Source organism: Hemicordylus capensis, chromosome 6 (genome assembly GCF_027244095.1).
Source record: "Hemicordylus capensis ecotype Gifberg chromosome 6, rHemCap1.1.pri, whole genome shotgun sequence".
Lineage (NCBI taxonomy): Eukaryota > Metazoa > Chordata > Lepidosauria > Squamata > Cordylidae > Hemicordylus > Hemicordylus capensis.
The window spans coordinates 103,145,744-103,167,969 of NC_069662.1; the positions used below are offsets into that span (position 1 = coordinate 103,145,744).

A 22,226-nucleotide genomic window follows, 5' to 3' on the forward strand; every position below is an offset into this window, starting at 1 on the left:
TCTCTTCCCCTGAAGAAGAGTTCCATTCAAAACCGTCGGGACCTACCTTTTAATAAATTGCCAGTGTGCCGTTCCTATTCCTTTCTTTGATCCTGATGGTGTGGTGCTTTCAGTTTATTATAGAGCACTAAATTGATATTATACAGCAAGTACACTGGTGGTAAGAACATGATTTTGCCAAGCTTGAAACATTGGTAGGAAATAAAATGGAGCAGTAATCTCCTGCTACATTTTAAAACCAAATGTATGTATGTTTTGCAATCGTATATCAAACCTCCCAAAGCCATTTACATAAAAAACATTGAAAGGGGATAAGCAGAAATAAAAACCCATGATACAAGAAGAAACAAACAGACTCTTTACAGGTTGTGCTCTTTAGGCTCCTCTCACTACCAATTATTAATTTTTAAAATGCTGTAAGCCGTTCTGAGCCTGTTGGAAAGAGCGGGATATATTTTAAAAATTAAACCTTTGCCATTTTCCAGTTTAATCATTTTCCAGTTAAATAAATTAGGGCATCAGGGGGACCTCGCTAATTTGGGAGACGTTTGTGTCTCACCGGCCATGGCAACAACACCATCCTGCTGCCCATGTTTCTATTAACCCTCCTCGGATTCTGAATCTGAACATGCCGAAGAAGCAGAGATGTAAGCAGGCAGCCGACTCTACCCGCTTATAGGCCAGCGTATGTCTGCCCCTCTCTGCGGCGCATGCGCAGCTCCGCACCCTTTCTCTTTCGATGCCCCTCCCTATCCTGCGTTTCTTCTCTCTCCTCCCCCCTCCCCTCCCGCCGTTCTCTGACTACAAGCGAGCCGCTGTTGTTGTCAGTACGTTTCGTAGCCCGCCGGGGAGACAGGAAGCGCGAGCTCAGTCCGTTGGGCGTGAGAGCGAGCGATAGAGCCTGAAGGCAAGCGGCGCGAGCCACAGAACGCCGAGCCGCTGCTGGCCTCTTCTCCAAGGGGTGTTTTGTGTGTGCCGCCGCCTCCTCCTAGTCCTGACCGCTGAGGAGGCCACTCCGCAGCTCCCTCCGCCTGTGGTAGTAGAGGACGACCGCTGAAGAGAAGCTGCCGCTGCCCATGCGGGGAGCGGCGGGGGAAACGCGGAGGCCCGCGTTTGGAGGAAAGGCTGCCGGCGCTGGGAGTAAGTGGCCGAGGGCGGGGTGCTGGAGGGAGTGAAACCGAGCCCCGGTTTGGCCTGCCTGCTGGGGGCCGTAAAGCTTTCCCCGGCAGGCCTTGAGGGGCAGGTGCCGGTGAGGGTGGACGCCAGTGTTTCTCAAGGGCGGAGAAGGGGGAGGCGAAGGCGAGCTGCCGGTGCGCCCTCCGCCAGACCCAGCAGTGTTTCCCTGCCCTGCCTTCGTCTGTGCGTTGTAGCTGTATCCGTCACATACACACACACACACACCCCTCTCTTGCTCTTTGCGACAGATTGGGGGAAGGGAGCCTGAGGGAGAAGGAAGGGTGTTTACTGTACTTGTGAACGTAACCCTCCCAGAGACATACAGTGGTGGGGTGAAGCGCGCGCGCGCGCGCGTGTGTGTGTGAGCGAGAGAGAGAGAGAGAGAGAGAGAGAGCAGAGTGTGCGTATTCTTATGATGCTGCATCTGAGAGGAGGGTGAAGCTGAGTTCACCTTTTTTTGTCCCCTCTCTTTGATCTCTAGCGCGCGCTCTCCCCCCACCCCACCCCGCAATCCCCTGCAGTCTGAGGAGGGGAAGGAGCTTTCTTGACACCCCATGGCTTATTAGAAAGGTTTATGTGGTGGCTAAGAAGTTCTTATACCCAAGCTGCAGATCTGTTTTGGGGATGACAGTGCATCTTATTTCTGCAAGCTGGATAGAGAGCCAACAGGTTTGTCCAGAGTGAGCTTAGCTGCCTTTTCTTTCCTTCTGCTGATGCAGTGTGTGTTTGCCACAAAGAGAAGACCTCAGTATCACTCCTGTGGATATGCTCATATGTTATATTTTTGTCATGCTAAAAGCACATTATTGCTTTGATGATCTGTCTTATGGACAACCATTTTTCTGTGCTTTACTGTATATTCTTGTACTGTAGTTGCTAGCTTCTGATATGGGTACCAACCCTGTAGAGCAGTGTTTTGCTCTTTTGTTGGCATCTTCTTTACCACTGGAAATGACTGGCACTGTCTTAAAGGAAAACTGCTACACTGACTGGTATGGTGGAAATTCAACATTTTAGCTTCACTAGGTTTCTTTATCAGTGGATGAAGTATTATGAACTGTATACATATGCATATTGGTAGTCTTGAAAGAAAAACTTCATGTGATTTGTGTTCGTTCTTCAATATAAATATCTGTATTCTTTTAGGAACTGGAATATGTATTTCTCATTGACCACTAAGGTAGTTAAAGCCTTGGCTATGGTTCTACAACAGTCTACAAGTATGGATGTGCATTCCTTTTAAAGGATGCAAGTCAAGATTTGTTTAAAGCCTGCCCTCTAGTGCAGTCACTCATTTATATAGGCTGCTATTTTTATATAGCATTTTGTGGGAATTCACAACACTTGATATTTGGTGCAGGAAACAAGTTTAGATCTTGGACTCTTCCCAAACTATAGGAAAGATTTAGAAAACATCTACTCAAGAATACCTTGTTGAATAGTGGCAACTTGTTAACACTGAATTGTATTTTGATGCAGATGCATCAAAATGGTAACACTGATTTGCCCCTAATATTGCTGCTACCAGCTATCTAGGCTTCCACAGAATAACTTGGATAGCAATGGTGCATTTTTGGTCACTTATGATTGCTTCTTACAGAAATAAAAACCTTGGCTTTGGGGGAACTTCGGCTTTGTTTGATTTAATCAACAGTTACCATACAGCATTAAAAGAAAATACTTTTTACTATGGTTGGACATTTTGTACATTCTGTTGTCTTGGAATACATGATGAAAGTAAGTAAATAAATAACAAAAATTATATTTTGAACTGGAGCAGATAACTATTCAGTTGAAACCTGAGTGGCTAAAGGAATTCATTTCAATTGCCCAGGACTGTATTTGCCAGTATAGCTCTAATGCCTTAGTAAAAACAACTTGATTTATGGCCATTGCAGGGAACCTTTACTGAAATGTTCAGATCACTAAATGTGAAGTTCTTCCTAATTAATTTACTGAATGGAATGTAAAGGCATTTTTCACTGATTTATTTAAAAACTTACACCCTGCTTTATAGCCCCAAGGGACTTTCAGAGCAGTTAACAAAAGATTCCCATGACAAAATAACATTAGTTTAGTATCAAGAGCAGAAATAATATGGTTTCTATGTAGTGCCAGGATAATTCAGGCAACATTGGGATAAATGATTCTGAAAAATGTATGAATAGAGGTTACAGTATGCCTTTTCTTTTGTTTAGAATGCTCAGAGATGACGTTCCAACAAGGTAGTCTAACTGTTGTCTTGTCTTGTACTCTAATTCTGCTAGGACTTTTGCTTTCTGCCTTAAAATAATTTAATTCAGCAGTGTGTACCTATGATTTGGCAACATTTTCTTCTGCATTGACTGCTCTTTACATCAGTGTTTCCTTACATGCTTGCTGTTATGCCTTATGTGACCACATCTTTCCTGTCCCCTTTCAACAAACCCAAGAAAGAGGTATACTAGTAGTATTATCTTGCTCCTCTTTGCCAACTTTCTTCCACAGTGCTGTTGTCTCCTGTTGTATTCTGCCTATCTGTTCTGCCTGTTTGTTCTGCTGTATGATTTGAAGCTATGCATTATAGAGGAGACACTTTAGGGCAGATCACTTGTCTTTCTGTGTGCAGGTGAGTAAGTCGCATAAAGCAATATTATGCACTCCCCCGCCCCCGAAAGAAACCTAAATAAGGTTAAGCACTCAAGGTACATACAGTGTTCCCTCGAACAGTGATTCCCAGATGTTGTTGACTACAACTCTCATAATGCCCAAGCAAAAGCCATTGCAGCTGGGGATTCTGGGAGTTGTAGTCATCAACATCTGGGAATCCCTGTTAGAGGGAACACTGGGTACATAGTAATGTTTGGCATATGTGTTAATACACATTGCATGCCTTTATTTAATTTTATTAATGTTGAAATTGCATAAAACCTGTAGAGCAGTCTTCTAATTAAGCAGTTGCCTGTGGTAAGAATTGTTCACACAAGTGACTGGTAAGATGTGTTTCCTCAAAACCTCTGTACTGCTTCTTGTCCCACACTGCCATAATACAGCACTTTGTTTCTTTACTTGGGAAAAGTCAGCATTTCAGTGGGATGCTTTCCTATTCAACCTTCTTTCTCCCCACCCACATTATGAAAGAGGATGACATTTGAATTTCTTAGCCATTTTTAAAATATGTTTGTATAATCTACCTAAACAGTTTACAGAACTTCTTCATCATAAGTTGAAATGGCCTGCCAGTGTTGTCTCTAAAACATCAATATGTATCAGTGAGTCGTGCAAAGAATTAATTGAATTTTATAGCATTGAACTTTGATCATAGGTGAAAATGTTCTGGAATTTTTTTCTTTAATGGCTTGACAACAGAGCAATAGAGGACAATAATAGTTTTGAAGGCTTCTTTGTTTGAAGGTAAAGTTCATATAGTGTCTCTAGAAAATGCTCCAACAAAATTTTACTGCAAGGGACAGATCCAGATATGAATTATCTGTTTCAAACTGAATGGCATGTCAAACGAGACTTGATGAGGGAGATCAGTGGTCAGGATCTTGTGTGTGTGTGTGTGTGTGTGTGTGTGTGTGTGTGTGTGTGTGATGAGGGGTGAGGATGTAACTCTGTTGTTCTCCCAATACAAATTGTCCCCCTACCCTTTGCTCGGTGGGGGGGGTTCCCTCTCAAGAGCAAATAGGAATTTGAGAAGGTGGTGGTTGCAGTTTTGTTTGGTGGGGGTGGGGACCCTCTTCCTGGAGCTCTGATTTGAACTTGCTGCTAATAATAATTTTTTAAACCTGTAAATCTGGCCATGTCATATCTGCTTTGGTTTTATTGGTTTACTGAGAATTTGGTGAAATGGAGAGAATGTGCTATACTTGCACAACTTCCTACGCATTACAGATAACTTCTCCCCAGTTTGGCCAGTATCAGTTGTGTGACTTGCTGTTTGTAGCTGACAGTATTAAGCATACAGAGGATTGTGATTAGCTGCATCACTTTGATGCTCTGGTGAAAGACACATTCAGATTCTTATTACATTTTGAAATAGCTGATGGGCAGGAGGGGGGGAAATGCAGTGGTCATTGGAGTACGTTAGGGCTATAGTTCAGTGGAAGAGCACATGCTTTAAATAAAGAAGATCCCCAGCTCAATTTATGGCATCTCCAGGCAGGACTGTGTGTGTGGGGGTGTGTGTGTGTGTGAGAGAGAATCCACCTCAGTCTTTGGGGAGACATTGCCAGTCAGAGTAGGCAAGCTAGATGACTCAGTGGTCTAACTCAATATAAGGCAGCTTAATATGCATTGAAATAATTACCATTAATTGTGCTGTGGTTAATAAGGATAAATGTTGCCATACAGGGACTGAGAAATCTTGTGCCTGTAGTTCAGATCTTCTAATCCACAAACTTTTCAGCCCAGTTTTTAATTAGCCTAAATGCTTGACTAAAAAGCAGAAGGTTGCTGATTTGAATTCTCCGCTGGTACTATATTGGGCAGCAGCGATATAGAAAGATGCTGAAAGGCATCATTTTGTACTGTGCGGGAGGAGGCAATGGTAAACCCCTCCTGTATTCTACCAAAAGAAAATCACAGGGCTCTGTGGGCACCAGGAGTCGAAATCGACTTGGCGACACACTTTACCTTTTACCTGCCCATGCATACCAGCCATTTGTAGCACATCAGTGGCTTGAAAACACACACATCAATTTTCTAGCAATCTACAAAAGGTTCCTTTACTGTTTGCCTCGAGGTAATTCTCACTTGCCACAGCTGAGTGACTATTTACAAACCTGCTGTAGTTAGTAGTATATACCTTGAGATTAATAATTTAAAATGTGCCAGAGCTAAAGAAGTGCTAATCTTTAAGCAGACTGGCTTAATTTCTGCTCCTTCTTGGAGCTGCTGGGCAAGTAACTGTAATCTTCAAACTTCATATTGAGTGAAGAGTCAAGTGCAAGTGACCATGTCCCATGAAACTCAAAAATCTATTAAGGATCTCATTTAAAAATTGTCATTGGAAGATGTCAATCATGCAGAAAATTACTGAGGTGATATTCACCTCCAACATTTTGTATAATCAGAATGCTAGTGTTAGGAGATACATTACTGCATTCATCTACCATAGTAGTTATTACTCGGGCTTTCCATTATCTTTTTGTAGCTTTTATAACTAGGAGGAAAAGCAACAGAAATTTTTTTTAAAAAGTGAGTTTTCTCTGGGGCATGATATTGCATGGCTTAAATAAGATAAAATAGTACTAACCCTGATCCTAAACATGCTATTTGAATGTGAGGCTCATTGATTTCAGTAGAACTTTTAGTTAAAAATGGGCTTAAGATCAGAATATACTCTGATAAGCAATTGTGCCTATTCCTAGTGAGAATTCATCAGCTTAGAATTGGCGTATCTCAGAAAATGTTTAAGCTGTGTAGTGGTGTTGTAAATGATTTTTAAATAATCAAGTATATAAGAAACTAATCATAATACTAGGTGTTGAAAAATGTGGTGATGGCATTAGGAAATTCAAAACATTGCTACTAGACCTGAAAATGAAGAAAGGAAGGCAACAACTTCCCTTCTTTAAATTTGTATTTGATAGTTTTACAGCATAACTTTGGTTCTCCTGTAGATGTTGGCCTATAATTCCCATCATCCCTGAATATTAGCCACTCTGGATGGGGATTATGAAGTTGTAGTCCAAAAACAACTGGAGGACTGAAGTTTTACACCCCTGTTCTACAGTATTAAGAGGAAGATGGGACAAAGCATTTGTTGTAGAATCAGAGTACAGCTGTAAAAATATTTCCATATTGTACCTTTTGTGTATTTAAAATACTTGTATTCTGCTTTTCAGTCCCATTTGAGGGATCTCTAAGGCAGTTCACAACAAGAATTAAAATGATATAGAAATAAAAGTGAACAATAACAAACTGCTAGTAAGAAGACTCTGACCTGCATTCTGGCTGGTTGGATCTCTATTGGCAATGGGATACAGAGCAACAGGGATGTGCACGAACCGAGGTTCATGCACTAGTTCGGCACTGGGTAGTGGCAAGTGGGATCTTCAATGGTGGGGGAGTGGCAAGCAGGATCTTTTTAAAAGAGAGATCCTTACTTGCTTGCCACTGCTGCATGCAGCTCCCTGCAGAGGTGGCACTTGTCCCAAGATCCCGTGTGCAGTACCAGCACGCACATGGTGTCTATGCATATATGGGCACCATGTGTGCTGGTGCCATACGCAAGTTCTTGGGGCAAGCGCTGCCACAGCAGGAAACTGCATGCAGTGGCAGGGATCAGGGAAAGACCTGCTTTCTTTCTTTTTTCAAAAAGTCCAGTTCATTGCATTCCTCCCTGCGGCACCAAACCAGTGCACAAACATCGGTCCATGCACACGCCTACAGAGGACAGCCTCCTCCTCTGATGATACTGTCATGGGCAAGAAGACTCATGTGGGAAAAGATGGTCATTCAAACATCCTGGTCTCAAGCCATGTAGGGCTTTATAGGTGGTAACCAGCACCATAAACTATGCCCAGAAATAAATTATTAACCAGTGGCAATTGAATAGAATTGGAGTAACATAATCTGAAAAATGGACCCCAGATAACACCCTTGGAGCTGCATTTTGTATCCGTTTTAGTTTTTGAACTGTCTTTATGGGCAGTATTACATAGATTGCATTGTAGTATTTGAACTTAGATGTTGTTAAGGCATGGTTAAGTTGCTAGATATGCCTTCTCCAGATATGGGCAGAAATATTATGCTTGCCTGTTCACAAATATGGTGATTATCTCATCCTCTATAATAAAGCCCTTGAGTGTAATCCCGTGTCCCTGCCCGTGTCTTTCTCGGCCGTTCTGGACATGTGCAGAGCGCATGCCCAGAACGTCCGAGAAAGATACGGCCGCAGGGACACGGCGGCCATGTTGGCTCCCGGAGGGAGCAGGGGGAAGGGAAAGTCACGGGGCAGGGAAAGACGGTGGCAGCGGCAGGACCGGCCTGACTGCAGGGGGGGAGGGGGGAATGGCGAAAAAAAGGCGGTGGCAGCGGAACTGGCCAGAGCAGAGAGCGGCCCGACCGGAATGATCGCGGGGAAGGAGGACAGAAGCAGCTGACTGATGAGGAGGGCAGAGGCGGCCGAGGAATGGCTACAGGGAGGGCAGAAGCGGCAGCTGGGGGGCCGGGAGGCAGAGGCGGCCACGAGAGGACTGGGAGGGCAGAGGGGGCAGCGGAGATAAAGGAGGAAACAATGGCCATAGAAAGAGGGGACCGGGAAGGCAGAGGCGGCAGCAGCGGAACCGGCCCTGCTACTAAAACAAAAAAAGCACTGGGAGGAAGAGAAGCGGGCGGGGGTGCGGAGGCGGACGGAGCCAGACGGTGAAGACGGCGGGGGCGGACGGCACTCTTGGCGGCGGCGGAACTCTCCCCTACTAGCGCCCGTTATTTTAACGGGCTTGAAAACACTAGTAGAACTTATTTTTAGAAAGTTCTATTGGACCTATGGGCTTCTCAATTGTGGTACTCATGATATAAATACAAGGCAAGAAAAGGCAAATGGTTCAGTCTTTGAATGGCATATTTCTGCCTGCACAAGGGAGGGATACTCTTGGGATGAGAATAATAATGGAGGTTTAAAGGGGCTTTTAATTTAAATCTGAAAATACATTGGGAATAAAATAACTTGCTCATTGTCTGTATTTCTGTTTGCCACAATACAAAGGTATTAAGGCTACAAGCCTATGCACATTTACTTGGGAATAAGCCCCATTGTCTTCATTGGAACATACTTCTGAGTAAACATGTATAGGATTGCACTTTAAAACTCCTAGGAGTGAGTTTGTTTATTTATTCAATTTATATACTGCCCTTCCAAAATGGCTCAGGGCAGTTTACAACATTATAAAAACAGGTAAAACCAGTTAACAATTAAAATCACAACTATAAAAACAGAATAAAACCAATTAAACATTCAGACAGCTAAAAACCCTGGAGAACCAGGGCAAACATTAAAACAATTTTAAAAAATTAAAAACTCTGAAAGGCCAGGCCAAACAGATTGGTTTTAAGGGCTCTCTTGAAGGTCAGTAAGGAATTAAGATTACAAATTTCTGCTGGGAGTGCATTCCACAGCCCAGGAGCAGCTACAGAGAAGATCCGCCTTTGAGTCGCCACCAAACGAACTGGTAACTGGAGACGGACCTCCTCAGATGACCTTAACATGCGATGGAGATCATGTAAAAGAAGGTGCTCTCTAAGATATCTCAGACCCAAGCCATTCAGGGCTTTAAAGGTAATAACCAGGACTTTGTATTTTGCCCGGAAACATATCGGCAGACAATGTAACCGTTTCAAAATAGGCATAATATGGTCTCTCCGGGTTGCCCCAGAGACCAGTCTGGCTGCCGCATTCTGAATTAACTGAAGTTTCCGGACTACGTACAAAGGCAGCCCCACATAGAGCGCATTGCAATAGTCAAGCCGGGAGGTTACCAGCTGATGCACCACTGTTTTGAGGTCATCCTCTTCAAGGAACGGGCGCAGCTGTCGAATCAGCTGAAGCTGATAGAAAGCACTTCTGGCCATGGCCTCCACCTGAGATACCAGGGTGAGGCCTGGGTCCAGGAGTACTCCCAAGCTGCGCACCTGCTCCTTCTGGGGGAGTGTAACCCCATCCAGCACAGGAAGATCTAACTCATCCCTCAGATTCTGAGTCCCCACAATGAGCACCTCCGTCTTGCTTGGATTCAGCTTCAATTTGTTCTCCCTCATCCAGCCCATTACTGCCTGTAGGCAGGCATTTAGAGAATGAGTGCCATTTCCTGAAGATGAAAAGGAGAAGTAGGTTTGGGTGTCATCAGCATACTGATAGCACCCAGCACCAAATCTCCTGTTGACCTCAACCAGTGGTTTCATGTAGATATTAAAAAGCATTGGTGACAGAATGAAGCCCTGAGGGACTCCATATAACAGCTCCTGTTTTGAGGAGCAACTGTCACCAAGTTCCACCATCTGGAATCTACCTGAGAGATAGGGACAGAACCACTGCAAAGAAGTGCCCCCATCCCCAGCTCCCCCAGGCGATCCAGAAGGATACCATGGTCGATGGTATCAAACGCCACCGTGAGATCCAGAAGAACCAGCAGAGTCACACTTCCTCTGTCGATTCCCCGATAAAGGTCATCCATCAGGCCGACCAAGGCTGTCTCAACCCCACAGCCAACTCTAAAGCCAGTTTGAAATGGGTCTAGATAATCAGTTTCCTCCAAGACTGCCTGGAGCTGGTCAGCCACCACCCTCACAATCACCTTGCCCAACCAAGGGAGATTGGAGATTGGCCTGTAACTGTCCATTGCTAGGGGGTCCAGGAAAGGCTTCTTTAAGAGTGGTCTAACCATTGCCTCCTTCAAACAGGAGGGCAACCTACCCTTCCTCAGCGATGCATTTATGATATTAACCTCCAACAATCTACCAGCTAGATAGAAGCAACCAAGTCGGGCAAGGATCCAGAGAACAGGTGGTAGGCCGCACTGCCCCAAGCAGCTTGTCCATATCCTCAGGAGTCGCAGACTGAAACTTATCCAATCTAATACTGCAAGAGGGTTTGCTGGACACCTCAATAGACCTTGCAGAAATAGTGGAGTCCAAGTCAGCCCGAATACAGGAGATCTTATTCACAAAGAACCCATTAAAGACATCACAGCAGAGCAACTCTGGGGACTAATTGGAAGTAGAAGGAGCAGAAACCAAACTCCTCACAACCTGGGATAGTTCCGCCGAGCGTGAACCTGCAGCCGCAATGCGTGCAGACCAGAATCCCTTTTTCTCTGTGTGCACTGCCACCGCATAAGCCTTCAAATGGGTCACATGCTGAATCCTGTCAGATTAGAACCGAGTTCTCCTCCACTTGCGCTCTAGTCGCCTACCCAACCGCTTCAGCCCCTGCAGCTCCTCAGTATACCAAGGGGCCATTTTTGCAGCAGGTTGGAAGGGACGCTTAGGAGCAATCATGTCTACTGCCCTGTGAGTTCCCTGTTCCAGGTTCCCACCAGGGCATTGACAGAATCACCGGCCGCACCAATGTAAAAATCCTCCAAGGCCTTTTGAAATCCTGCTGGGTCCAACAGCCTTTTTGGACAGACCATCCTAATAGGTCCAGCAGCCCTGCAAGGGTGGATTGCGGCTGTGAGACCAACCTTAACCAGGTAGCAGTCCATCCATGACAATGGGGAAACCACTGGATCCCCCACCCACGGAACACCCCCCTGATCCGAACAAAAGACCAAATCCTCACTAGAAGAGGAACGTAATTGTAGTTCCTTTGGCTTTTGAAGTACTGATCTGTGTGAACTTTTGCGGTGACAATCCACGCATCAATGATATTTATGAGATTCTCCCTCTCCCTCTCTCTCTCTCTCTCTCTCTCTCGCATGCGCGCGCACACACACACACAAATTGAAGTATCAGGAAGCCATGTTAGTATGTTTTATAATATTTGTGTGTTTAATATTTTGTAATAATACTGGAAATATGAGTAAGTTAACTTAGACACCTTGGTTTTTCAGGAAATAAGGGAAGAAGAATGAGAAACTGTCCTCAGAACTGGATATGGAAATATCAGTAGATGAAAAGTTTGAAAATACAAAGAAAAGTTGAAACTTCATGAGAAAAGTATAGACAAGATGATACCTCTGAAAAAGGCACTGCCAAGGTTGGTAGACACTAAATTTGATTTATTCATTGTGAGTTTTCTTTAATTCACTACAGTGCTTATGGAACTTCTGTGCAGCTACTGCTTTAATACCTTGATTTGTAAGCAATTTTGCTAATGCCACTACTATTGACTGTTCTGACTTGATTTTGCAAAATATACATACACCATGTTTTGTATTTGAACAGCCCATGTGCTTTGTAGTGGTTTTTTTCCTTGTCTGTTACAAATACATATAAGTGGGAAATTACATCTGTTTTAAAGAGAAGTAGCAAAAAAGGTATGCATGTGTGGTTTAAATATGATGAATAATATATGGATTTTGTACTCCATCAGAAAAGATTGCTGAAACATTTTGAAACATACTGAAACGTGAAGACTTACTTTCTTGCATTCCTATACCCAAAATTAACAGTCCCCAGGTAGCAGGATTGATTGTAATGTGGGTGGTTATGTCCTCTGTGAGAAAACAGTATTAAAATAGGGGATGTTAACAATAGGTAGGAATAAGTCTCTTATAGATGGAGGCTGTTGCTTCCATTATTTCCATTTTGGAAGTGGTGCTTGCACTAGCATGTTCCTGTTGTGGAAACACTGGAAATATGGGAGAAGGGTATTTAGAACTGTAAATGCAACACCAGGAGATGTTAAGGTGCCATTTAGTAGGGGAGAAATCCTGTATTTTTAAATAAAGGCCTAGAAAACTGGCAGGCTCTACAAACTAAACCAGCAAATACTATTTGTGATAATGATTATACATCCTGAACACAAGTGTACACATACTGCCACTGATTAGAAAGCCATCAGTACAACTCTGTGGTGTTGCAATACAGCATTGTAAGAGGACACATGTTGGAGATATAGTAGGGCATGCAACTTTGAAGTATAGTTGTGCAATGAAATAATCATTTGTAGTTTAGCTTGCAAATCGTATTGTGTATTTGTGTTTCTCCAGGTTCTTTTCAGGCATGAAAATATACAAGTTCATGACATATTGAATGAACTTCAGCAGATACAATGAATTGGACACTAAGACCTCTGGGTGCCAGAGACTTTGTGCAAGCAAACTTCCTTGTCCCTCCTTTCCACGGCAGCCCTTTGAGCTGCCTGAACAACCACTCACAAAGGTTATGGGCAGTGATATAGAGCAGAAAATTTCCAACTACCAAGCTTCTCAATGAAAGACATTATATTCATATATTTTTCTGTGGAAAATTCATTTCCTGAACTTACTGCAAGTGAAAGAATAACTAAAAATATCTTGTTGTCAGGCAAGCAGTTTCGGGCATAACTGCTTTAAGCAGAATCACCCCTTCATGACAATGTGCAACTCACAAAGTTCTGAATCAGATTTGCTTCAATGTGACCTGGAACTAGAGAAGTGCTTACATGATCTAGCAAGTCAGTAAAGTCGGGGAAGGATATCAGAAATCCCCACCATGAGGAGGCAGCAGAATGTGAGGCAATTCTGGTGGCAGTGGCTCTTCAGTTGCTGGCCCAACACTGCTTGAGGGTAGCTGAAGAGAATCTCGGGGTAAGTGACATTCTCAGGGGAAGCATCCAGGGGTAAGTGACATCCTCAGGGAAAGGTACACATGGCAGCCTGGGAAAATGTGTGGGGTGTCTGGGAGAAAGTGTAGGATGACTGGGTACTGTTGTTCCATGCAGAGCTTCTCCTAGCTGCCCTGCATACTTTCCCAGGCTGCCATGCATCATTCCCTGCCCACCTCAGAATGCTCCTGAGATTCTCTTCAGCTGCCCCTGATTAAACAGTTCCCACTTCCACTGCACTACCAGGGCTGCTGCCTCCTCATGGTGCGGGCTAGGATTCCTCACATTCTCTCCCAACTTTACCGACTTGCACAGGCCTACTATCTAGACAGTAATGATGACATGGAAGTGTGCCTTTTGTAAAAGAAAACTGTTGCAAAAGAAAATCGGTAAATTAGCATATAACAAGTAACATACATTTGGGCATGCTAAGAAGCAGTATATGTTAATAGTTTTTCAGTGCCTTTCCCTCCCTTACATACATAATGATTTAAATTGCTTCTGTTGCCATGTTGAGATATTTACAAATGTTCCAAAACAAGTTTCTAAGTGAACTTAAAAATGTTTTTAATATAACATTTAGACCACATTAAGTATGTGTAGTGACTTCCCTGTTTCCCAATCAGATATTTCAGGTCAACTACTTAGCTGCTTGAAAAGCTTTGAGATATGTAATGTAAACCGCCCTGAGCCTTTTGGAAGGGCGGTCTAAAAGTTTTTATAATAAATAAATAATAATAAATATGTATAGAGCATGTAAACTAATATGATGTATTCAGTGTTTTTAAAAACTAAATATGTTAAATAGCATTCCAAATCAGAACATAATCTGTTAAGGGCACTAGGAAATAGTAAACTTAATGAGGGGGGAAAACATATGCAAATCTGCATGGGGAAAATTTCCAAATATCCCCACCCGAAAGCACACATCATTGGGAGGGTCCTCAAGAATTAGGTGGGATGGTCCACAGGAAGCTGCAGAAAGAGTGGGGATTCACCCCTATTGGAAGGAGGCATGTTTTGTGAGAGAGCTCCATGGTAGTTGTAGCAGTAGTTTTCATTGGTCAACATCCACACCATTGCATGCACACAACAGAGAAGGAGCTGCAGAGGAGACAGGAGATCAGAGAAAATCACTCCTTCCCCATTGCATGCATGCATGCATGCAGTGCTTTTTGGCATGTGCAATGTTAGTCTGGATGTCAGCCACTGGAACTTATAAACAGTATGTGTAGTAGGTATTAATCAAATTCAAATATCTTTATTTCGGTCAGTGACAAGCATGAGATTAAAACAATCAAACTTCTACTAGAAACAATAAAACCAATTAAATTTTAAAAAGTCCTCCTGAACATAGATCAAGGTACTGAAAGTGGGCCCACTACAGCTATTAGAAATACATAACTAAGAATAAAAGGAGACAGCAGTATATCATACTTATGAGATTATTACGTACAGATCAAAATTTAAACAGTTGCCTTCCTGACTCCTGAATCTGAGAGGGGTTAAACAATTTGGGAGCTCGGGAAAATTTTGTTGTTAGATTTACTGATGATACACAAGTGATCCCAATACCTGCGTGCCCACCTGCAGTTAGTCATACTGTAGCTGCAAAAGTTGCTCTGGCCTTAAATCTATAACCTATTTTCTTGTTGTTAAGCTGTTACGCAAACGGAGGGCTGCGCTACAAAATTTAGCTACCTGTCTGGTGGTGCTGGAATTACTTCCTCCCAACAGCCTGCCAATCATCAAGAATCAAGACCTGGGCATTTAGCCACCAAAGGGTAGATGAGTTCCCGACGCAGGTCTCTATAGAACAAACATTCCAACAGGACATGGGTAACCATTTCCACTTGACCCTCCCCACATGGACAGAGCCTCTCCCCATAGGGAGTCCCTCTATATCTGCCCTCTAAGAGGGCTGAAGGCAGGACATTGCATCTTGCCAGGGTAAAAACTCTTCTAAGTGGGGGCACCTCCAAGATAGTGAGATAGGATGCTGGAGCCAAACTATACCTGACTGATTCCTGGCTCTGAAAGTCAGGTGCCCTTGCTATATCCATTTGTCCCTCAATATCCTCTATTCTGTTTAATGAGCTTCCTAGCGGTTTCCAAACTTTGTGTAAGCAAGGCAGACTGATCGAGGCCCAAGGCGGTCATCTTTTGGTTCAGAGCACACTTACATAGGAACATAGGAAACTGCCATATACTGAGTCAGACCATTGGTCTATTTAGCTCAGTATTGTCTTTATAGATTGGCAGCGGCTTCTCCAAGGTTACAGGCAGGAATCTCTCTCAGCCCTATCTTGAAGAAGCCAGGGAGGGAACTTGAAACCTTCTGCTCTTCCCAGAGTGGCTTCATCCCCTGAGGGGAATATCTTGCAGTGCTCACACATCAAGTCTCCCATTCAGATGCAACCAGGGCAGACCCTGCTAAGCTATGGGGACAAGTCATGCTTGCTACCACAAGACCAGCTCTCCTCCCTGGTTGACTGATAGGAATCCTCTAATACTAAGCGGCTCAGCCCTGTGTCCGCGGGGAAAAAACCCTCAGCCAATAAAACAGTGCCATTTGCCAGCATCTGGCCTCAACTCTAATGATAGTAGGAATTAGAAAATCTGACATACAGGCTGATGTTATTTTCTGCTCTTACTGCTGTTTACCATTTATCAGTTAACAAAATGTAAAATTTATGGACAAAGTAGTATCATTATACAAAGTAGTATCATTGAACCTCCTACCTTTAGTTTTATTAAATACATGGTTACAGATTATTTCACCAAGTAGAACTATTTTATTTATTCCCCACTTTGTACCATGGGCTCAGAGCAGCTTAAAACAGTTTCACACTTTTCATGCGTATTTTAGGCACAGGAAAGAGCCATTTCTGTTGGTTTGTATGGATTCTCATTTTCTTCATTTCTAAAGTATTTGTGCATATTAACTACTTAGTCTGACTACTTGGAAATGTTGTACAAAACTCTTCTACATATTTTGCAAGTTTTAGAGAACTCTGTGTTACTTGGTCCAGTTCTCTTTGATGAAACAAAATCATTTTCAGCACTTGTTTTTTCCAGCTCTAAGTACAGCTTGTAGATGAACTGAAATCTTATTCTTTTTCTGATCTTAAGTAACCAAGTATTTTCTTTTCTCAATGTATATATTAGGTGCATTTGGCAGTGAAAATGGCTTGTGTGTCTGCTTCAGATATCCTTATATAAGAAGACCTCCATTTCAAAAAGCATCAGCGTTACTACTTGTCTTGGAGCAGTATGGCAGGTTTCAAACGAGGGTATGATGGAAAAATTGCTGGATTGTATGATTTGGATAAAACCTTAGGCAGAGGGCATTTTGCTGTCGTCAAACTTGCCAGACATGTTTTTACAGGTGAAAAGGTAGCAGTGAAAGTAATTGACAAGACCAAGCTAGATACTCTAGCCACAGGACATCTTTTCCAAGAAGTTAGATGCATGAAACTAGTGCAACATCCTAATATTGTTCGCCTGTATGAAGTGATTGACACGCAGACCAAACTTTACCTAATCTTAGAGCTCGGTGATGGGGGAGATATGTTTGATTACATCATGAAACATGAAGAAGGTCTTAATGAAGATCTGGCAAAGAAGTACTTTGCTCAGATTGTACATGCTATTTCCTACTGCCACAAACTGCATGTGGTTCACAGAGACTTAAAACCAGAGAACGTTGTCTTCTTTGAAAAACAAGGACTTGTGAAATTGACTGATTTTGGCTTCAGCAACAAATTTCAGCCTGGAAAGAAACTCACAACAAGTTGTGGATCTCTTGCATATTCTGCTCCTGAAATTTTGCTTGGTGATGAGTATGATGCACCTGCAGTAGGTAAGTAAAAATATTATACATACAGCCAATTACTGTAATTGCCAAAATGGTTCTGTTGTCAAAATGAGCTATTTGTATTTGAATTAAGTAACATCATTAGGGGAATACATTCTATAAGGATCTCTGTGCATCCTCTCATTATACTAGTCTGATGCTATGTAGCTTGGAGTTGTGATACAATTTGAGGCTTATGAGTACATTGTTCAGGAGTTTGCGTGTGTCCTTGATGGTGGGTCCAGTTCAGATGTTCATGACAAGTACTGGATCCACTTGCAAGCATTCATATCCTTTATAATTCTAGGTCAAACTGCAAATTCTTCCATTTGCAGTTTGACCTAGAATTATAAAGGATATGAATGCTTGCAGGTGGATCCAATATTTGACAAACTTAAATTATGAAAAACTCTATATGTTCAATCTTGATTTAGACCAGGGTGGGCAAACTTAGCCCTCCAGCTGTTGTTGAACTACAACTCCCATCATTCCCAGACACAGTTATTGTGGGTGGGGAAGATGGGAGCTGTAGTTCAACAGCTGGAGGGCCAAGTTTGCCCACCCCTGATCTAGACACTCCAGTCACATACAGCTCTTGGGGGAAATCGGTGCTTTCTCATGCACTTCACCAATAAGGACAGCTCTGTACCTTCATTAGAGCCATAGGATGCTTTACAACCATTTACCAATTGGTTTTTTAATCAATGTGCACATACAGCCATAACAGTTCACTACATTCCTGAATTTCCTATCTATACTATTATGCAGTTATCTCTTACAACTAGCTTTCCTTATATACACAATAGCAAATGACCACTTGATAAATGATATTCTGTATTCACCCAGTGTTGTCTCAGGAAGGATAAGTCTATTTCCTCCAAAACTGTGTGCTAAAATGTTGGCTCCTTATGTAATCCATCTTCATGAGAGGTCTAATGGGTAGAATGTAAAGTAGCAAACAGGAAAACAGGTACAGAAACAGACTATTAGATTGCTGTAATCATTTCAGTGGAGATGAATGCCTAGGGAGCTTATGTTCAAGTTATCACAACCTATTTGTACTTGTTACCACTCTAGAGTTGTAATTTAGGAAGACTCTCTTCAATATAACAAGCCCCATAGATGTATTGGGCAGGATAATCATGGCAGGGTTGTTTCTGATAAGCAAATGTGTTTGCCCTAACATATGCAAGAGGTGCCTCAGACTGCTAGTAACTTGAGAAAGCATGCTGAGATGTTGATCTGGCCTGGAAGTTTTTCACACCCGGCTTTCAGTTCACAAATCCTCCAGAATGAAGGTGTGTGTTCACATATCGGCCAAATAATTTACCCCATCGAAGTCACTTTGAGTACTTCACACATAATTCGGTTTTTTCATTGTGTATTAGAATGTAGCCCTATTTATATCTGGGGTAAAAATTGCACTTTTTGCATCAGTTTTTTGGGCAACTTTGAACTTGCAGTAAAGCCACAATATAGCCTGCTGTCTGGGAAAGTTCCAGGAAAGGAATGAATTGGTGGGAGGCGGGTGTGTGTGTGTGTGTGTGTGAGAGAGAGAGAGAGAGAGAGAGATCTTGCCTTTAGTGGTGACTAAGGTGCCTGTGTATAAGGGGCACACTTTAAAAATTATATTTAAATTAGTAACGGATCAAATTAACTGAATTTTTGATTGCTCTTTTTCTAGTATCTTTCAGTTACCTCTGAAAATAACAGAAATTTGGCTGCTGGGGTGGGTGAGTGGCCAGCTAGAGAGAGAAATGTGGTATTGGAAAGCTTAGAAAAGGGCTGATACTACCTGTTCTCAAGATAACGATTCACCATCGTCGTTGTAGTTGCTTCTTCCCCCAATAATTGGGGGAAACCAGTTCTGACAATGGAATACTTAGTTGCTTGAAGATCTGAGTAGGTTATCTACTTAATAATACTTGGAGCCAGCACACTAATTAATAAAGGCAATTAACCAAGAGCCAGGAGTGACTTGCAGAAGTGTTCAGGCTTAGCTTAGTAAACACTTGAAATATAACATCAGGAATAATACAAACATACATAAAATATGTACATTCACATTCTTTATCTCCCAAGAGCATTCTGAATTTTATTCTTTGTGAGTTTGTAATGGTTTTCTCAAAGAATATTTGAGAAGAGCATAATATTTACCAAAAGTACAGCAAGAGAAGAACTTGAAGAAACCTTTTCCCTGTAAAATGCTGAATACAGAGAATCTGTTAATGATTTTACCAGTTTGTAATAAAGGTAGGGATGCTTTGTAGAAGTAAAAACTGCCTAATGAGTAAATATTCTTAATTTATATCAAGTTTTCATTCTATTTATTTATTTATTTTACATCTTCTTATTTTATATATTTTTTACATATTTGGCAAAGCAACTAATACTTTTGACACTGCTTTAAGCTTTATTTTTATTTGTATGCTTTTAATCTAATACTTCAGGTATTAGATTAAGTGCGAAACTCACTTCATAACTACTTGATGTTTTATAAAGTATGAATATCTCTGAACCCAACAAAATTATTAAAACATTATCTTTAGGCAACATCTGGACTAGGTTAGTTGTGGCTAAATTCAATTGAAATTAATGGAATTTGAATTGTTTATTAACAACTTGTCTTACTGATTTCAATGATGCTGTCATGACTGACTAGTCTGGATGTTGCACAGAAGGTATATTTGGAGTGAGGAGTAAAGATATCTTAGAGTATTAGAATGTCCAAAATGGACACACTATTTTATAGGAAACTATGTTCTTTGACTTATCACCAAGGCTTTACAATATTGCATTATTTCAGAACTATTTTTGTGCCATGGTTTTGTAAAATACCTCACTCAGTAATAGTCTGGTTTCAGCTGATTAAAAATCTGGGATTATCATGTCCAACAGCACTAATACTGTATTTACCCGAATTTAAGACACCTTTAAAAAGTAGAGGTGAAATGCAGGTTTTACCTGCATTTACTCTAAAGAAACATGACTTTGAATTTAAGATGACCTGATTTCTAATATAAAAAAACTTGGGGAAAAACTAGGAAAAAACCTTTACCTGATTCTTGGATTCAGGTAAATATCAGAAAAAACATTTATTTTCATGTAAAGGAAGGAGAATATGTGCTGGAACAATAGGGTAGGGAGGAGGCACACATCCAAATTAACAAAGGAGAGGTTATCAGAGTTCTCCGGTGCCCAAATACTGAAGTTGTTAATCGTTCATCTAACTAGTCAGATTTAAATGAAACTGTATTTGGGCATAATGGTTTGTTTCAATGGTCTTATTTGAGGAGCTGCTGTGTTGGCATCACTGACTAGCGTTCTGGCAACCGTGGATGATCAGTCTCTCTATAAAAGGCGAAGGATGTATGTGGCAAGCCCCACCGCAGCCGTGACCAACAAAAACACAGGGCGGGGGGGGGGGGCTTGTCATTTACCTGGAGAAGACCGCGTTGGAAGGAATGTGGCCAAAGGGGTGACGTGCTGGCTTCTTCTATGGAGAGGAATAGAATGGAGATAGCAGCAAAAACTTTCTCTGTGGGCCCACCTGCTGCCCAAATGACAAGTTGGGCCTTTTTTGGCCAATTTCGGGGCTCTGTGTGCACCTCTCATTTGGGCAGTAGGCGGGCCCACGGAACAAGCTTTCAGTGCCTCCACCGCCATCCCAGATGGCAAGGGGAAGCTTAAGGTGGGTGTGGGGGAGGTGGGCCATGGGACCGGATTGGCTGGTGGGGGGCAGGGAGAACTAGCACGCAGATGCTCTGCACCAACCTAGCTAGTTTCTCATGAAAGCAGAAGACACTGATTCTGTTCTGCTGCAGACCTGGCTCCAGCTGTGGAAATGGGCATGCTGCATTATTTGGGCTGTGGTAGCTAAAGATAGGGAGAGGGCTGCATCTTTCTTTACCCCAGTGGTGCATCTAGATAATTCTGGAGCCTGGACCTAAAGGCCTTTGGAGCCACCGGCAAGTCATCCCCCTATGCACGCACGCACTCTGACACGCAGTATTTTTAACACGTGGGTTCTTGAGGGCACAAACAGCAACTGAACTCCCAGGAACATAAGAATATAAAACAGGTACATTTATGCAAATATGCATTAGCAGGAACATTTCAACATGCAACTTAACATATTTCCTACATATATCTTTCCCGACTCCTTCCTCTGTCTCTAAAGCACCTGGTGCAGGTCACAATCTTACTCGGCCACTTGGCACAGCGTGGGCCAGTGACACAGAGCAGTGACCACTGGGGATGTGCAAGAACAGGTTTGGTGCTCCCCTTCCGGAGTGCCAAACCTGTTAAAGCTGGCTCAGTGGTGTGTGTGTGTGTGTTGCCTTTAAGAAACAGGTAAGGAGCTCCTTACCTTCCCTCCCTGCCACATCTCCTTGGCTGGCGCTGGTTTTAGAAACAGCCATGCAGGGCTGCAGCGTTGGTTCCTGCATCACTGATCGGTGTTGGCACACACATGGCTGGGGCACATGTGCACCGGCCATTTGCATGGTCAGCATTGCGTTGAGGCACACGTGCACACCGGTCACGTGTGTGCCAATTCTGATCGGGGCTGCAGGAAGGAATGTTGTAGCCCCGGCGCTGGTTTTAGAAACAGCTGCGCGGCAAGGGAAAAGCAGTGGAAGGGGGCGAGCAGTTTAGGAGCTTCTTACCTGTTTCTTAATGGCACCCTTCCCCGCCCTGCAAGGATGTGCACAAACAGCTTGTGCACATCCGTAGTGGCCACACCCTCCAGGATAGACTAAAGAGGATTTGGGGTCCCCCAGGGGCTGTGGAGACCATGGACTTTGGCCCCAAAGTCCAGGGGTAAGAGCACCTCTGCTGTGTCATACAGATGTTTAGATATGTTTTTTGAGGTATAGAAGCTGATGTAATCTTTGTTGGTATGCTCACTAATAGTGTGCATGGTTCGATTTGGGCCCAATTGTAAAGCCCTCCGGACCG

The 22,226-nt window shown here is 42.8% G+C and overlaps 1 protein-coding gene across 2 annotated transcripts in view; it reads left to right on the forward strand.

Moving 5' to 3' along the window:
* The first annotated feature begins 778 nt into the window (after positions 1–778).
* The window catches only part of SNRK (SNF related kinase), a 49,709-nt gene continuing 28,261 nt past the window's right edge, over positions 779–22,226 (forward strand). Inside the window, exons 1-4 of one of the 2 annotated variants that reach the window (XM_053266106.1) lie at positions 779–1,140; positions 3,375–3,401; positions 11,715–11,860; positions 16,580–17,273. In XM_053266106.1, the coding sequence (XP_053122081.1) occupies positions 16,685–17,273 (589 nt within the window). In that variant the 5' untranslated portion in view covers positions 779–1,140; positions 3,375–3,401; positions 11,715–11,860; positions 16,580–16,684. The remainder of the gene's footprint in view (positions 1,141–3,374; positions 3,402–11,714; positions 11,861–16,579; positions 17,274–22,226) is intronic. The other variant, XM_053266105.1, reaches the window with a different exon arrangement.